General features: G+C 40.7%; 1 protein-coding gene across 1 annotated transcript; it reads left to right on the forward strand.

Annotated features, from left to right (window-relative positions):
- Window positions 1–7307: 7307 nt before the first annotated feature.
- LOC122965466 (terminal nucleotidyltransferase 5A-like) lies at window positions 7308–14037 on the forward strand. The gene is made up of 3 exons (XM_044329567.1): window positions 7308–8198; window positions 8802–9227; window positions 10335–14037. The coding sequence occupies exons 1-3, from the start codon at window positions 8142–8144 to the stop codon at window positions 11148–11150; spliced, it is 1299 nt and encodes a 432-aa protein (XP_044185502.1). The 5' UTR covers window positions 7308–8141; the 3' UTR covers window positions 11151–14037.
- The last annotated feature ends 2403 nt before the right edge of the window (window positions 14038–16440 follow it).

The raw sequence follows: 16440 nt of genomic DNA on the forward strand, positions 1-16440 counted from the left end.
TGTTTGAACTGGAACTGATTCAAGGAAATTCAAGGCCAATTCAACATGCACTGGTAAACATATGCCAAAGTCATCAACTAATTATTTTTGATGAAAGATATGCCATCTGGTGACTTACTCACCACACACATGCAAAGACAACAATACACACACACACACACACAGATTTGTGTTTCCATTGACTAGGAGTTAACATTGACTTACATTAACATCCTGGAGACTTCCTCTAACGCTAACCACTTCTTGTCCGATCCTAACCCATAGACACACTTCTCTCTGACCACAATATTCCTTAAAGTCTCTTCTCTCTCTGCCCCAAAAAGGAAAGGTTGTGATTATAAACACACAAGAATTATTTATGAGGCAACAGCAATCCAGTCCAATAAATACTTTCCCTATAACACAGTCCAGAAACAAACGTTTCTAACAACTGAGCCATAACAATTTCTAACAATTGGTCCTGTCAAATTTTGGTCCCAATTTCAATGTAAAAATATTCACTAGGGTCCCAAAGTCTGAGACCACTTTCCCATTGGAAAGTGGTCTCAGACTTTTGGACCCTAGTGTATATTTTAAAAAATAAAATTTGCAACTTGCAATTAGGCTACAATCCTACAGTCTCACACAAACAGTCACACAAACACACTTTGAAATAATGACACAAACCTGTTAACACAGGAAATAACTGGCTAATACAAGCAGTTTGGGTCTCTCACTTCTAACTGTTACATCTGAGTAACAGAGCATCTGATTTTCTGAAAAAGATCTTTGAACTTTTCCAAAATCCTCAAAGACTCTAACCATTTGGTTAAAAAAATGCTCTGCAGCTTGACACAAAAAGTTGCACCTTTTTTTTTACTTTTTTTTTTTTTTTTTCACAAAAAGAGCAAGGAGATATGCCATTTCCAGCTACCTTGATAGGAAATAGAATCACAACTTGAGAAACAAGTTTATAACCGTTTTTATAGTGAAACAGATGGAATATTATTTCATCCAGATGGTTAAAAGTGTCTTTGAGGATTCTGGGTTTTCAATTATTATGTGCCATATGTGTGTTATATAAGTTGTTAAACCTGCATCGTATCCCTCAGCTGTTTTGGACGTTCCTTTAATCACATTATTTACTGACTCAATAAATACCTCTCTGAGTAAACAACAGAGGAAATACAGGCAGGAACTGAGGAGAGAGAAAAGCGTTGAGAGTGCTCAAAAAAAAAAAGGCAAACAAAGTCAAGACGAAGCACAGGCCTGTGTGAGAAGTAGGCCGTGGAAGCAAAGCACTTTCATGTGAGGTAAATAGAGAAAGCTGTGGTATGTGACATCGGGGTTGGATGGGCCCGTGTTGCTGGCTGGATGCTGCATGCTGATGTGGTCCTCTGGGGCTTGAGTTAGCTATTTTATTTCAGGCTCTTCATCATCTATCCACTTTTACTTCTAATGTTTTGTTTATGCCTTCCAACCCCATCTCCTTCCCTTCTCTTCCCCACCCTTCCCTGATGTCCAGCTCATCATCTCTCCATGCAGACTTATTCTATTCTTAATTTCACTCTTCTGTCTCTTTGTCCAGCACCTCAATTATACACCAGACAGCATTTTTTTTTCTTTTCATCTCTCATTCCTCTTCCCTCCCAACACTCACAGTCACTGCTGTTGGTGGGAGTAATAGAAGCACACCTTACCCTAAATCACCATTCACCAAGGTCATTCTGTAAAAGACGTGTAGAGACAGAAGAGGAGTTGAGCTCCACCCTAAACCTTTCATGATAGAGCGAAGAGCCAAATGAATGACCACAGTGCAAAATTACTGCCACATCACCTGCAGCTGCAGCTCGCACAGGGTTTCACTAAACCACACTGGGGTGGATTTCCTTCAAGATCTCACCGCTAAGATCCTCTTTGTTATTCTGGAGCCAGACACTTGCTGCTCTTACAAAAACCGGCCTTAACCTGACCTGAGCTGTAAACTGTGATATGTTGATCCCATTGGAAGATTAATTGCCATCACCAGGAGGGTGTGACTGCACGTGTGTGTTTGTGTCTATACTGCTTTAATCTTGTTGTTGTTGCTGTGCCATTTCAACATTCTGTGCGACTGCAGCTGGAGAGTATGTTTTCTCACTCATTATGGTAGCTAACAGGTTGCAGATGCTTCAGAGGAAGCACAGTAGAAGCCATTTTGTACATGCAGAAGACAAAGACTGTAAGATGATGTGAATAATCAATAACACTAACGGTGGTCTCTGAAATGTGCTCTCACTCAACTTTCAAAAGCATTCATTTCTACTTCTGAATCATTTATAGACATAAAGCATTCTGGAGAGTCAAAACAAAGCTGAGTCTAAGCACTCACCTCTGCTTCACAGCATGCAACAAGCTATTTGAGTCATCATTATCCCACAGACAAGGAACAGACAAAGTTGTGAGCGGTTGCTGTGGATACATAATAATGATGACACAGAGCTTACTAAAAACAGTTAAACAAACAAACAAAAAATGCAGAGAACAGAAATGTTTAATTGCTGAGACACAAAGGTCATACAGCCTGCATGACGCAAAGGTTTCCCACAGCAGACACATACAAGAACTCTGATGTCAGCATTATTTCAAACCGAACAAAGGTTGTGTGTCACCCTAAATCACTCTGCACATATGTGCACATAGGAGATACTCTGAGTAATTGATAACAAGTTTGCTGATTTTGTCATAGTTGCACATGCTGTATCTATTTAGTGCATTTTTTTTTAACCAATTCAGCTTTTTATAAATGAATCATAATACCGCATATTTATGGATAAAATGACCTAACCTGGCTCTCCAATGACACTGTTTACCCAACACAGCTGTACCAATACTTGTGTTAATATTTCTGTACAGTCTGAAGTGTGGGAAAGTGAGAATAAAGGAGAGGAGAGATGGAAAGTGTGTGTGTGTGTGTGTGTGTGTGTGTGTGTGTGTGTGTGTGTGTGTGTGTGTGTGTGTGTGTAATGAACTATATGCAGTAGGAAAAGAGCGCCACCTAGTGAGATGGAAGAGGAACTTTTTTACAGTCAGTGTGTCCAAGTACAACACAGACTGTTTGCTGTAATCCAGCAGGTGGCACTACGGTTCCTTCTTGTTGTGAGTGTGACCTTTGTTGAGACTATTCAGGGGTTTTCCAGCTTCTCCATGAAACTGGAAGAATGTCTAATGACGGTGAAAGTAAATCTCCCAAGAATAAGTTACTACAATTTACTCACAATCTATTGAAATAGTATCTATATTTTTAGTATCTCATCTTTTGAACTGTGTACAATATTTCTATGCTAGAATACTAGCTGGGCCAGTATTTGCTGTGTGGTAATTTGCTTAACCAAATTAACTTAAGAATATGCAGCATATACACATAAAACTGAAAGAGTGAATATATTAAAACTAGATTTTGACACAGAACCTGTTTTTGAAAAGAGAATGAAACTTAGTAATACAGATTTGACTTAAGACTCTTAAACTTGATGTGGTACATTCACAGAGGAACATTCATTTTTTAAAAACTAAATAGACACAAACCAGTTGACACAGAAAACCTGGAGCTTTTGGGTCCCATAGAAGTTGCTCACTTTGCCCAGCTGAATTCCTTATCAGATGTAACCAGGTTTATACTTTACTCCGTGTTTTGTTGGAATAAAAGGCTTGAGATGTCTAGAATTAGTAAATTAGTAAATTAAAAGTAATTTGCAAGAAGAAAGTAAATAAAAAGAATGTCTATCCCGTTAATAATCTCAGGATCCTTCAGAATTAACTTGCAACTCCTTGCAGAGGCTCCGACCCCAGGTTGAGAACAGCTGGTTTAGTGAGTGGCTCTGTCTGATAATGATCTGATGATCTGCCAGTCTTTAACCAACTTGTCGCCAACATGACTGCTTACAAAAGTCACATCTAGCCACAGCTGTGGGCCAGGAGTAAGTTCTCATTGTGCATTTGTAGGTCTGCATGTCTGTTTACATGTGACAGAGATCACAGTATGTATCAGTGTGGTCTCTGGCTGGCCACAGTTATCATGCAGGAAGTTGGGTCACAGATAGAGCGATTCATTTCCTGTTTGTGTTTGTCGCTGCATTTGCTGTTCTAAGTCATAACAGTTCAGCAGAGCATTCTGATAAAAATTGGGGGAAAGGGTACTGAGTTGACTAAGTTCGTTTTATGAAGTGTTTTTGTTCATATAATACATTAGATGATTTAATGATAGATTAATTAAACCTGTTTATTCTATGACTAAAATGTTCTATTAACATATTTATTAAATATACAGTACATGTGTGTATGTGTGTGTTTCTTCTTGAGCAATACATGTGTGTATGTGTCTGTTTCTTCTTGAGCAATACATGTCTATGAACTTGTGTGCAAAGTAAAGTGCAATCAGACAATTATCAGCATGTTTATTGCTGATAATTGCAGAAACAACATCTTGTGAAAGTTGAATTCAGGGACGGACATTTTGTCTATTTTGTCTACAAGTGTGTGTCTCCCTGAAACTGCAGTTTAAAGTTTTGATGAAGAATGAGATACAAGAAGCAACAGTTTAATCTTGCTTTCATTGTTCTGTCTCCCTTTAAATACAATATTCTTACAGTTTACAGCTGCCACTAACATGCTCACACACGGAGCACCTTCTAGGAGCGCTGCAGCATGGCTTACAGTGCAGGGCACGTCAGCGAATCTCATTAGAGGCTGTGGAAGACTTTAGTGGGGGCTTACACTATTGAGTGCACTCTTCAAGGTTGTTTGGGGTCAACAAGGTCTCTTACTAAGGTCAGGGTTAAAACTGATTGGAAATACTGTTGAGGTTTGTCTTTGGCTGGATATAGTGTCATTAACTACTATGTGCTTTGCATCTACTGTATATGTGTCAAAGGGCTGTCGGCCGGACACTGAGAATGTCAATTTCATGCACAGTTGCAGAAACAGGAAGGTCAGTAATAGCTTGCAGATGATTCATTACTTGTGCTTACAGAAAGTGTAAGTTAACAGTTCAAAAGCATGAATCAGTATGAGTGCAACCTTTACCTTTGTACAGAGCCAGGCTAGCTGTTTCCCATCTTTATGCTACGCTAAGATAACTTTTTTCTGATGCTAGCATCGTATTTACAGACATGAGAATGGTGTCAATCTTCCCATCTAGCTCTCAGCATGAAAGCCAAAAAGTGTATTTCTCAAAATGTCAAACTGATTCCTTTAAAGGAGCCATTGTTTTAATATGAAAGACAGGAATCATATCTGTTGTCCTGGTTTTCCTGATTTTCCTCTCACAGGAGTCAAGGTATGGAGCAATAGGGACAGTAGAGCTACAGGGCAGCAGTAACAGCAAGGCTGAACCATGTACTTTGAGGATGGAGGAAGTATGGGGGATGGTTTCACAAGAAATTGTATTTCTATTTATAACTATTAGTTTGATAGGTAGCTCAAAAATGAAAAAAAGGTCTCTATTTCCCTTCATCAGCTGTAAAATAATTTTTTGAGTCTACAACAATTGGAAGAGTTATAGTAAGTGTATAGTGCATGACAGGTCAACATGTAATCTAAGATTTAGAAGGATTTTTTCCCACTTAAAGGAAATCCAGACAAAAGAATAAAAATGGTAGAGGTACGAGCAGCGAGGTGGGAAAGAGGAGGATGAAGAGCGCGGAAACATGTTCGGCTAACGGGCTCACTGTAATCTCTTAATGAACTTCCACGTGTAGGAATGGTGAAAAAGGAGATGGAAAAGAGGATGAGCAAAAAGAGAGGAAGAGTGGGATGGGATGGAGGGAGGAAATAAGGGTTTAAAAGTGAAAGACGGGGGGTTCACGGATGTACTGTTGTCAGAAAGTTGCTGACAAAAATGTCTGACTTCTCTTCCAGTTTTTGAATGAAGCACTTGGTTTCAATACTGTCATGGTCCTGTGTAGAAAGAGGAAAGTCTGCACATGATATGCAAAAAGGAATTGAATTGCACAATGAATAACTACACAAACATAAGCTGTACACACACTCACATAAACATTGAAGACATAAAAGTGAAGTCCAGCATGCACACACACACACACTAATTTGTTTCAGTATGTGGAGATCGCTTTGGCAGCCTGACAAGGGGTCTGTCTGAAATCCCCTCGCCAATCCTCTGATGTCGTCAGACGTTGGAAACCAAGCCGGTGTCATCCACTTGACAAGTCAGAGGTCAGGTAAGTAGCTGCTTCATGGTAAGAATCCCAGGCAGTAAGCCTGACATTGAGCCAGTTGGTGAATGGGGAAAGTGAGGCCTGTGACTGACCTGCTGTCTTGTGTCTATCTACAGAGCTGCATGGTCTGAATCTTAAGTGTGGAAATATTGATACCAGATTGTCCGTAACTTAGCTCTGATTAAGTTTCAAGTTTGAGTTCTTCTGAAATGTATCATTAATTTGAAATTTATTAGAGTGACTTAAATTTATAGTAACACTTGAAGCTGCTGCTTTGGCTCCTGTTTGGCCCATGACACTCAGAACTGAAGCAATATCAAGAACTGAAAGCAGCCCCCACTCACTTCATTGAAAACAGAAATGCCATAGACAGTTTATTGTAACTAATATTGGTTACAGTGAAACTGACCGTCATGCATCCTGCCGTATTGAAATGAAAATGTCCACAGTGATGCGTGTGATGTTTATGCTTTGTGTATACAATACAGTAGGTGATGTTTTATCAAAAATACATTCAGACAAATAACCAGCAGTCATGTATCTCCTACTCAAAATTGGCTTTCAGCTTTCACACCATATGTGAATGGGTGGAGTGAATTTTTGAAAAAAAGTTAGTGTGCAGCTCAGTTATTACAATAATGTGTTAAAATATTTACAATAAATGACAACTGACAGTTGTTTGTCATTTTGTGGTTTGGACTGGTTTTGGCATTGCTTCAATTAAAACTTTTCGTTTTACAGTCTTTCAGACGGTGAATGTTTTAAGATCTGAGCATGCACAGAACATGGAGTCAATACCACCATAAAATAGCATAAGCAGTGCGTTATCTGCAGACGTGTGAGTGTGCATGCATGTCTCTCTGAGCATGCTTGTGTGGGTGTATGTCTGTGTGAATGTGTGTGTCACTGCACATACAGGGTAATCTGTGGTAAGCTGGTTTATGGGCTCGTCTGCAGTGACGCAGGTATACGCGCCAAGCTCTGCACTGATAGATTCTCCATGACAACTAACCTGCAAAGGCTGTATGGCCTATACCCTACATACTGACAGATAGGTCATGCAAGACAGAAGTGGTCATCACAGTCACACAGAGTGGGGGGATCACTTTAATTGTTAATCAGATACAGATTATTAGATGTACAGTACAGGTACTACACTTGTACATGTGTTCTGCACTTTTGCTGCAAGTTTGCAAAGTTACCTCAGAAAAGTTGTTGCACACTCATACATGTCTACAGGGCCAGGTAATGAGGGGTGAAAAACCACCCCCAGGGGGCGTTGGCTTTACATGCATGCCTCACCTGTATATGTTCAAAACTCTGTAACAAATACCTGTAATATAAGGGGGAAATGATTTATATTTGTGACATTTGTGATTCTGTTATACAGAGTAAATTATAACAGACTAACTGGTTGTTATTCATGATTCTGACAAGACAGCACTATATAGTTAAGTGAAGACTGCGCAGCAACCAAATCTTGTGAATGAAGCTCATGACACTCTTCTTAACTTTAGAACATATTGGTGGCATTAAAATAACACGCACAGATGTCTGAGTGAGTTGATCCTCGTTGCAATGATCAAAGTGAACTGACAATGAGGATTAGTTGGTCTACCTATCCCTATTGATAATGCACAATGTAGGGCAAGTGCGGGTATTTGCATCCCCGCGGAAATGGGAGTGTTCACACAAGTGGGCGTTCCGGAAGAATATGGACATCGATTCAGAGCGAGGACGGGTTGCAGTTTAGATTCAGCGTCTAATCCGTCTCTTCTCTCGTAACGCCTATTCTACAGACACGCCTCAGTCTCCAAAATTTGCAGCCACTCATTGTAACTATGGGAAGCAGCGGCAGCTATTAGTAGGCGTGGGCTGTCAATCAAACCGACCCGCCCCAACGCTTCTCAGACGGGAAGCATACTGACCATAACTTCTCCAGCAGCTATGGAATGGGACCTCTGTGGCATCACGCAATATCAGCGAGAGACAAGCGGCCAAAATGTGAGTGATAAGCAACCATACACCACTTTCTCAAAGTAGGTGTGCAGTGGAAAAGCGTAGCAGTCCTAAAACGGCGAGAAAAGTTGTTGTTACGCAGCAGGGACGCGCAATCGTCTGTGCGTAAAAGTGAGCCAAAGAGGACAGAAGAAGTAAAACTTTTGCGGTGGATGAAACGTTTTTTTCGGATGTAATGGATGAGTCAGTGAGCTTTTGGGGCGTTACGAAAAGCTGACACTGTGGGGAACAAGCATTCGACTTTAAAAGTTGATGTCTGCTTTCCGGAGTTTGGCGACAGGGTCGGAGCGGAGCGCGCAGAGGGGCAGCAGATGCTGGACAGTGTAAGCCTTACGGCTGGGAAGCTCAAGAATTTAATTTGTCTGGACTGCAGACTTTATGTAAGAAGTAGGACAAGTATAACGCCGCCCAACTAGTACTTTCCGTCATGCGTGAAGACGCTTTGCCGTCCAACATCTTGTTGTTATGACAGACATCAGCGCTGAAGGGTCAATTCTACAGAAAGTTAGAACTAGCTGATGCCACAACTCCAGAAGGAGTTAGTGGAAAGTTTGGTCGTTTACATTCTACTGTCTACCTCTCATCAAGATGGACGAGAATGTTGTTTCTCCTGCGACCGACAGCTGCTCGGACGGGGAGAGCATCAACCTCAGCGTGCTCAACTGGGAGCAAGTGCAGCGGCTGGACGCCATCCTCACCGGCTCCATTCCCATCCACGGCCGGTGGAGCTTCCCCACTCTGGAGGTGAAGCCACGGGATATCGTCAAGGTGGTCCGGAGCCGCATGGAGGAGAAGCGGATACATGTCCGGGAGGTGCGACTGAACGGCTCCGCGGCCAGCTACGTGCTGCATGAGGACAGCGGTCTAGGATGGAAAGATCTGGACTTAATATTCTGCGCCGACCTGAAAGGAGAGATGGAGTTTCAGATAGTGAAAGATATAGTTCTGGACTCTCTTCTAGACTTCTTGCCAGAGGGAGTGAACAAAGAAAAGATCACACCAGTGACCTTAAAGGTAGTATATGACATTTTATCATTTGAATATTATATGATTTTCAAAAAGAAATTTACATGTTGTCTCAAACTTTCAAACCAGGAAAGACAGAGCACATGCTGTAGAACTTCCTCATCATCTTCCTTAAATTTACTTACTTATATATCGCACACTGCTGAAGTTTGTGCATTTTCCAGTCAGTGTACACATTCCCAGTGGGTAAAATGCACTCATAAAAAGTGCAACTTTTATAAATAGGCTGCAATTTAGAAAAAGCAGACTAAGATCTGCCCTCAATACATCCAAATAGCACAGGGATATAAGCCTTCAAATAGTAAAAAGGTTGGTTTCCAATTCAAAGAGGATTCAGTCTAATCCAATTGGAGTCGGATCCACATTAATCAGTCGGCCCTCAGTTACCTGGATACCGAAGACTATCCAGGCTACTAATGGCCCTCCGACAGATGTGACCAGCAAAACATCATGACTAGAGACAAAATCAAGATGTTTATCTGGTGCAAATTAGCATGAATGCCTGGTTGTTGAAGCCTGCTTAAACCAAGACTAATTTTTTATCTAGAGGATCACCATGTAAGACATCTCTCTCTGATAACAAGCTGTGATATGCTTTTCAGAAGAATAAGATAAAGAGGTGTCTTTTATAGGCTATTGCAGCAAGAACTAACATTATATTCTATTCTTCCACTACAGTTCTGAAAGGAGAAAAAAGCAGAGTTGGGTAACATAACAAGAGAAGGCCTCTGTATAATATGAGAAAAAAGTGACATATTCTTCTTAAAAATGTAAAAATAGTTCCAGTCAAATATAGCCTATTATTTGCTCTTATGGTATTTATTACTGCTCTTTGTATGTATAGTGTAGGTAGGTAAAATGTTTTTAATATAATGATTTTGTGTGTTCTATGGTTGTGAGTATGAATATAAAGGGTTTACATCAAGGTGTTAATGCTCTCTGTTACAACAGTGTCCAATGTTTTTGACTTCAGTTTTCACTGATAGACACTTGAATTTAAAACCTGCAAAAACATGAGATACAATGGACATATGTAGATAAACACTTTTATTACCAGTTTGGAATGACAACTAATGTTTAAACTGTGTTTTTCAGGAGGCCTATGTGCAAAAGATGGTGAAAGTGTGCAATGACTCAGACCGCTGGAGTCTCATCTCACTCTCTAACAACCGTGGCAAGAACGTGGAGCTCAAGTTTGTGGACTCTCTTCGACGGCAGTTTGAGTTCAGCGTGGACTCCTTCCAGATTCGCCTGGACTCACTTCTACTGTTTTATGAGTGCTCGGAGCACCCGATGGCTGCCACTTTCCACCCTACAATCCTTGGGGAGAGTGTCTATGGCGACTTCCCTACCGCCCTGGATCACCTTCGCAAGCGCCTCATCTGCACAAGGAGCCCCGAGGAGATCCGAGGTGGGGGCTTGCTGAAGTACTGTCACTTGCTGGTGCGAGGTTTCCGTGCAGCCTCTGACACTGAGATGAAACTGCTGCAGCGATACATGTGCTCACGCTTCTTCATAGACTTTCCTGACGTGGGTGAGCAGAGGAGAAAGCTAGAGTCCTACTTGCAGAATCACTTTGTGGACCTGGAGGACAGGAAGTATGACTATCTGGCTACGCTGTATGATGTGGTGCAGGAGAGCACGGTGTGCCTGATGGGCCACGAGAGGCGCCAGACGCTCAGCCTCATCTCGTCGCTGGCATTGCGGGTCCTGGCTGAGCAGAACGCCATCCCCAATGCTGCCAATGTCACCTGCTTCTACCAGCCGGCTCCTTATGTCTCAAATGGCAACTTCAGCAACTATTATGTAGCGCAGGTTCAGCCTGTCTACTCCTGTCCTCCCTCGCCTCCTCAGCAGTACCTTCCTCCTTCGCAACATCCCATGTATGCCACTTGGTTACCCTGTAACTAAACTTTGTGTACATTCATGCACTTTTGTGTAACCGGTGGAGTTCATGCACCCTTAAAAGGGATGAATCAAGATCTTTTTTCATTTCTTCTTTGAAATGGAAAATTGAGGGAAACGAGAGAAGGAAACACAGGAGTCAAAATTAGACAAAGAGTGCAGATAAAAGGAGAAGAAAGGAAGGAGTGGAAATGAGGACAAGGAACCTGGATCAAGGCAGTGGGCCATGCAGGGGAAGGTTTTTCCCTAGGGTAGGGTGCCACAGCAGGAGGAGCTGAGCACACAGGGAGACATGCCAATGAGAGAGGCTGACCCATCAGTTTTAGGGTTCTTGGTAGAGCAAACCGCAGGTTGAGCTCAGCCTTGGAGAGACCAAACAGTCTGGATATGATGATATTTTCCTCGTGTGTTGAGAGTTGCAGCTCACAGAAACTGGCCACTCACATTTCAAATGATGAACATTTAAAAAACCCACAAACCTCCAAACATTACAAACCAAAACAGACACTCACATAAAGCCACAAGGAATTAGAGAGAGATACGAGGACAAAACAAAATCCACATGACGTCCTGAAGATATTGATTCATGGTCAAATAACAGTGTTCTTCTGACCTTTCGATGTGCACTGTTATGTAGGACTCACAGACAATGCAGAATGAGGAACTGGATACTGTTTACAAATCCAAAGTTCTACTTTGAAAAAAAAAATACACAAGAAACAACAAAACAATGCATGCTTTATTTCTGTACAGGAATAATTTTTTTAAGTGCCTAGATAAAGCTGAAAGGGAAGAGATATTTTTGTGATTGTTTATTGTACAGAACTGTAAAGTTGTCTAATTGGCAATACTGTTTGCAAGGTGATAATGAATGTATTGTGGAACAGAGAGTTTACCTTTGCTGAGTAAGGTCTCTTACACTGAGGGATTTTTTTTGGACCAAATTATTTTTTGACAATGTTTAGTAGAAGACTCCGTTCTTATCTGCAGTCCTGCTGGACGAAAGCACATCCTGATTACCAAAGAGGAAGTAACAACATAATCTCATCATCTGTAGAGAGAGAAAGGGGGAAGATGGTGGTTGGATCAAAAATGCTTATAACAGTAAAATAGATGGTGAGTAATTATGAGGTATACAGAATAAACAAGAAGAGAGAGAGGTTTGTCAGAAAGAGAGCAGATGGGAGAGTTTGGATGGAAACTCTGCTCTTATCTGCAGTTTTATTGAAATTATTGATAACCAAAAAGCAATTTATCACATACAGAAGATAATCCAATCATCTGCGGTGGATGACATGCAAAAAAATAGAAATGATGAATAGAAATTTGAAACATGTAAAAAAAAAAAAAAAAAAAAAAAGACCAAAATTGATTTCAAAATGCTATTTCATTACATCTTGACCTTTATCGAAGAACATTTGAGCTGTATGCTGAAGTGTAACTGAAAGGTGCCCTGATGAGTTTTCTTGTTGACAGAAGTTCTGTTTACATTCGGTTTCTCATCTCTAAAATACATAGTGTGTTTCCTTGAGGTCTAACAAAAAGTGCAGAGAGCACTTCCTTATCTTCCTCATAAGACATTTGCAAGTCCCTTTTTTAAAATATTATAAATTGTACATTGTTTACGTCCTCGTTTGCTAGCTTGCAGTCTTCTTCTCTACTGCCTTTGTTGGTGCATTACAACGCTTTGTGCATTACCACCATTCATGATACAAACTCACTTACTGTTAAAAATATTGCTCCATAGCGCATACTAGTGGTCAAAAACTCAACAGGGCACCTTTAAGTTTCAAATATGTGCTAAACAGAAAGTAAAGCAGATATGACAGACAGTGTTTGGAATGCATTTTGAAACAGGAACAACCCATTCTCTAAATTTACACTGGAAAGTTTTAAAAAACTTATTTAATATCTTCTTCTTCATCTGAAATATATATTTTACATAGTTTGTACCCAGTTGAAAGGGATGTTGGCATATTGTACTTCATGTAAAAGAAAAATATCTTTCCTTTCCATTTGTAAGAGAGGAAGATGGATAGTTCAAGAGAGTGAGTTTGTCATGCATCTTTGTTGTCCGCAGACCTCACAGCGATCTAACAAGCTGTTTGTTTGTCAGAGGGGTGGAGGTTGGATTGTCTTTGCAGTGATGTTGCAGCAGAGCAATTTTTGAATGGAAAGAGTCAGATACCCAGCAGAGGAGAACGTTAAAAAAATGTTCTACATTGAGCCAGGAAAGGTTGAACGATTATGTGAATATTGGCCAATGTATATTTCATCATTCTTTTATATTTCTATGGAAAGCAGTCAAAGTTTGAGATGTGTGGAAATTTGGGCTGCGTGAGCAGTTGACAGCTGTCGAAATTTATCTCCTCCCAGTGTGGAAAAGTACCAAATAGAGAGGAAATAATGTTAAAAATGTAAAATACCGATAAAGACAATCACACGGATATTTGAACAGCAATAAGACAGAGTTGAGAGATTTGTGTTATCATGAAAATAACAGGTGTAAGAGTCATATTTTCTAAGTGCAAGATCTTCAGCATATTCTCTCAAACATGTTGTCAGATCTCCTATTTTTCTACCAATCTCTATTTTTGTACAGTTTGTGTTTGGCTGATGTAGCATGCAGATCCAAAGCTGTGTTGTTGAGTCTAAAGAATATTTTTTGTGATGTGTGCGAATTTGTTTTATTTTGGCTATGCTGATTAACTTTGTGATCATCATATGTGAGCTGTTTCATATGGATTTCTGTTGCTCTAAAGAGATTGTTTCACTGTTACATTGTGTTTTTAACTGCCATCCTGTTTGGACACGGAAATAATGATCTGATAATTGTGTTCAAGTTGACAGACTTCATAATTAAAAGTAAAAAAAAAAAGATTATCAGACAAGAGTTCATCTGGTCAGTTTTTTTCTTGATCACTCTCATCACACACGCTACCATCTATAATAACAATCTCCATGATGGTTCTTTGACACTTTACCTTGCACAACCACAGAAAACCTGGGCGTTTAGATTTGGTGCCCAGGCTTTGACAGGTACAGGAAAAGTCCTCATCAGGTGGTAGGTGCCCGCACAATCCCAGTGGACACGACTGGTGCTGCCAACAAGTGACAGCTGAACGTGACGGGTTTCCCTTCCAAGAGACGTCACAGACAGGCGTCAACAACCGTCAGTTGTCGTCATTGTGCCCGTTTGCCAGACCTCATTAGCAGTGAGTCTATTTGCAACAGCAGGCAGATCATGTATATGCTCAGACTTCACTACCAGCAGCGCCATGGTCTCCAGAGACATATGGCAACTGACTGAGTGGATTGGCTCCAGGTCTGCATCACTCTAATGCCCGGAGGCCTCAGCCTCCAGATGTCATTTTCCCTGCTGACGCTGAGAAAAAATATTTTACTTACTTTCATCTCTGTTCTTTCTTCCGCCTGTCTCTTTGTCACCCTGCTTATTTTGTCTTCTCTCTACCTTTGAGGTTAACCTTCTGTCTTTGACCAACACGCTGCCTTTAATAAGCTTCTGATATGTGCAACTCTGATACTACTTGTATCTGGTTGGTCTGTTTACTCACTGTGTCATTTGAACACACAGCTTTATGCCATCTATACCCCTGTTTTTCTTTACCCCATTGATTCCTTTTCATTACTGCCTGCATGAGCTTCTTGATGAATTTAAGCAGAGAGAGATGAGCTATGGAGAAGAGAACGGGGCCAATGTTATCCCCTGTTAAGAGGGAGAGAGTGGACACTAAATATAGGCCCCCCTCTCAGCCACTGTAAGGACATTAGCCCATCTGCAGAAAGCTGATTACCCTCCCTCCATAAGCATACTCGGTGCTCTGGTGTGGTTACTGTGGAGAGATTTGCTGGCTATTGTACTGTAACACATACCTCCCCCATCTCCTGCCGTCTTTTAGGTCACTCTCGCTGGAAAGGACAAAACAAAAATTCAGTCCACTTCCTTATCAAGGGCTTAAAGGGAACTGAGAACAAGGGATTGAGGCGTTTAGTGTGTTGCACAACAAGGAAAAGAGCTAACCCAATAACAGAGGCAGCTTAGGAAGTGTGTTACTATAGTGCTTGAAAGTAGTGTAGACAGGTGGGCTCAACCGAGGAAGAGTGTCATGTATTTTTTGAGGAGGGTCACATACAGAGAACGTTGTAGAAAAGGGAGATTTGCACCATCTTTTGGGGTTACAACTTCATAGGTTCTCAATATGCCTTTAAAACAAAACTTATACAATAATTTTGCTCAAATTTTTGTGATCAGATAGTGTTCAGTATTGATTCTATATTAACGTAATGAAAATTTTTTAAAAGTCCTGGTTCCTGTCATGGAAAGTACACTATTGTCTTCAGAAGGGAAACAGTAGTTTGTTGGAATAAATCAAGTGATTTAGGAAAAAAATGTAAGAAGTTCGACATTTTGGGAAATATACTCATTTGTTTTCTTGCATAGTTAGATTTTTGCCTATAGGCAAGAGAGGAACATTAGAGAGTTACTGTTAACATGAAGCTACAGCCAGCAGTTAACTAAACTTAGTACAAAGACTGAAATAAGGAAACAGCTAGCCTGGCTGTGTCTGAAGGTGACAAAATACACCTACCAGCACCACCAAAGCTCACTAATTAACACATAATGTCTTTTGTGGTTGTATATCTTGTATATTTTGTTGTTTGTGAGCTTTAGAGGTGCTAGTAGGTGGAGTTTGTTAACAGAGCCAAGCAAGCTGGTGCCCCTAGTTCCAGTCTTCATGCTAAGCTTAACGAGAGTGCTTCGACCTTCTCATCAAACTCTCTCCAAAATGTCTAACTATTTCTTTGAGAAGTTGTAACCCACCATGAGTGTTTTTATCAACTCAATATTTTGGCCTGTAGCCTACATGTGAAGGAGAAAACAGCAGGAATCCCACATCTGTTTAAAAACTCAGAGCTATGGACAGCCTTCAAAGATGAGACTTGTTTAGCAAAATAACACAGCATTGGCTTTCAGAAGCGCCATCAGAGAAATCTGAGGAACGATTCCTTTTGTACAAAGAGGTGCTGACAGATTTATTTATTGCAGATTTTTTCTATGTTTTATAGTCCAGGAGGATATTATATCTATCACTGCACTCTTTATTTTAGCTCTCCAGGCATTAATTCAGGTTGGAGAGACAGATACACAGACGCTATGATAAATAGCCACGTTGCATTGAAGGACATGTCGGAGCCAATTAATATTATATTCATAACACATAACCGCAATGTCCATGGCTCGACCACCAGCTGCGAGACAAGTGCTGCATGTCAC

Source organism: Thunnus albacares, chromosome 16 (assembly GCF_914725855.1).
Source record: "Thunnus albacares chromosome 16, fThuAlb1.1, whole genome shotgun sequence".
In the NCBI taxonomy this organism is placed as follows: Eukaryota; Metazoa; Chordata; class Actinopteri; order Scombriformes; family Scombridae; genus Thunnus; species Thunnus albacares.

Bases quoted from the DNA above. Each gene is read 5' to 3' on its own strand.
- LOC122965466 (XM_044329567.1), top strand. From the start codon at position 8,142: ATGGAATGGGACCTCTGTGGCATCACGCAATATCAGCGAGAGACAAGC. The intron at 8,199-8,801 runs GTGAGTGATAAG...CCTCTCATCAAG, and splicing joins GAGAGACAAGCGGCCAAAAT to ATGGACGAGAATGTTGTTTC. The intron at 9,228-10,334 runs GTAGTATATGAC...TGTGTTTTTCAG, and splicing joins TCACACCAGTGACCTTAAAG to GAGGCCTATGTGCAAAAGAT.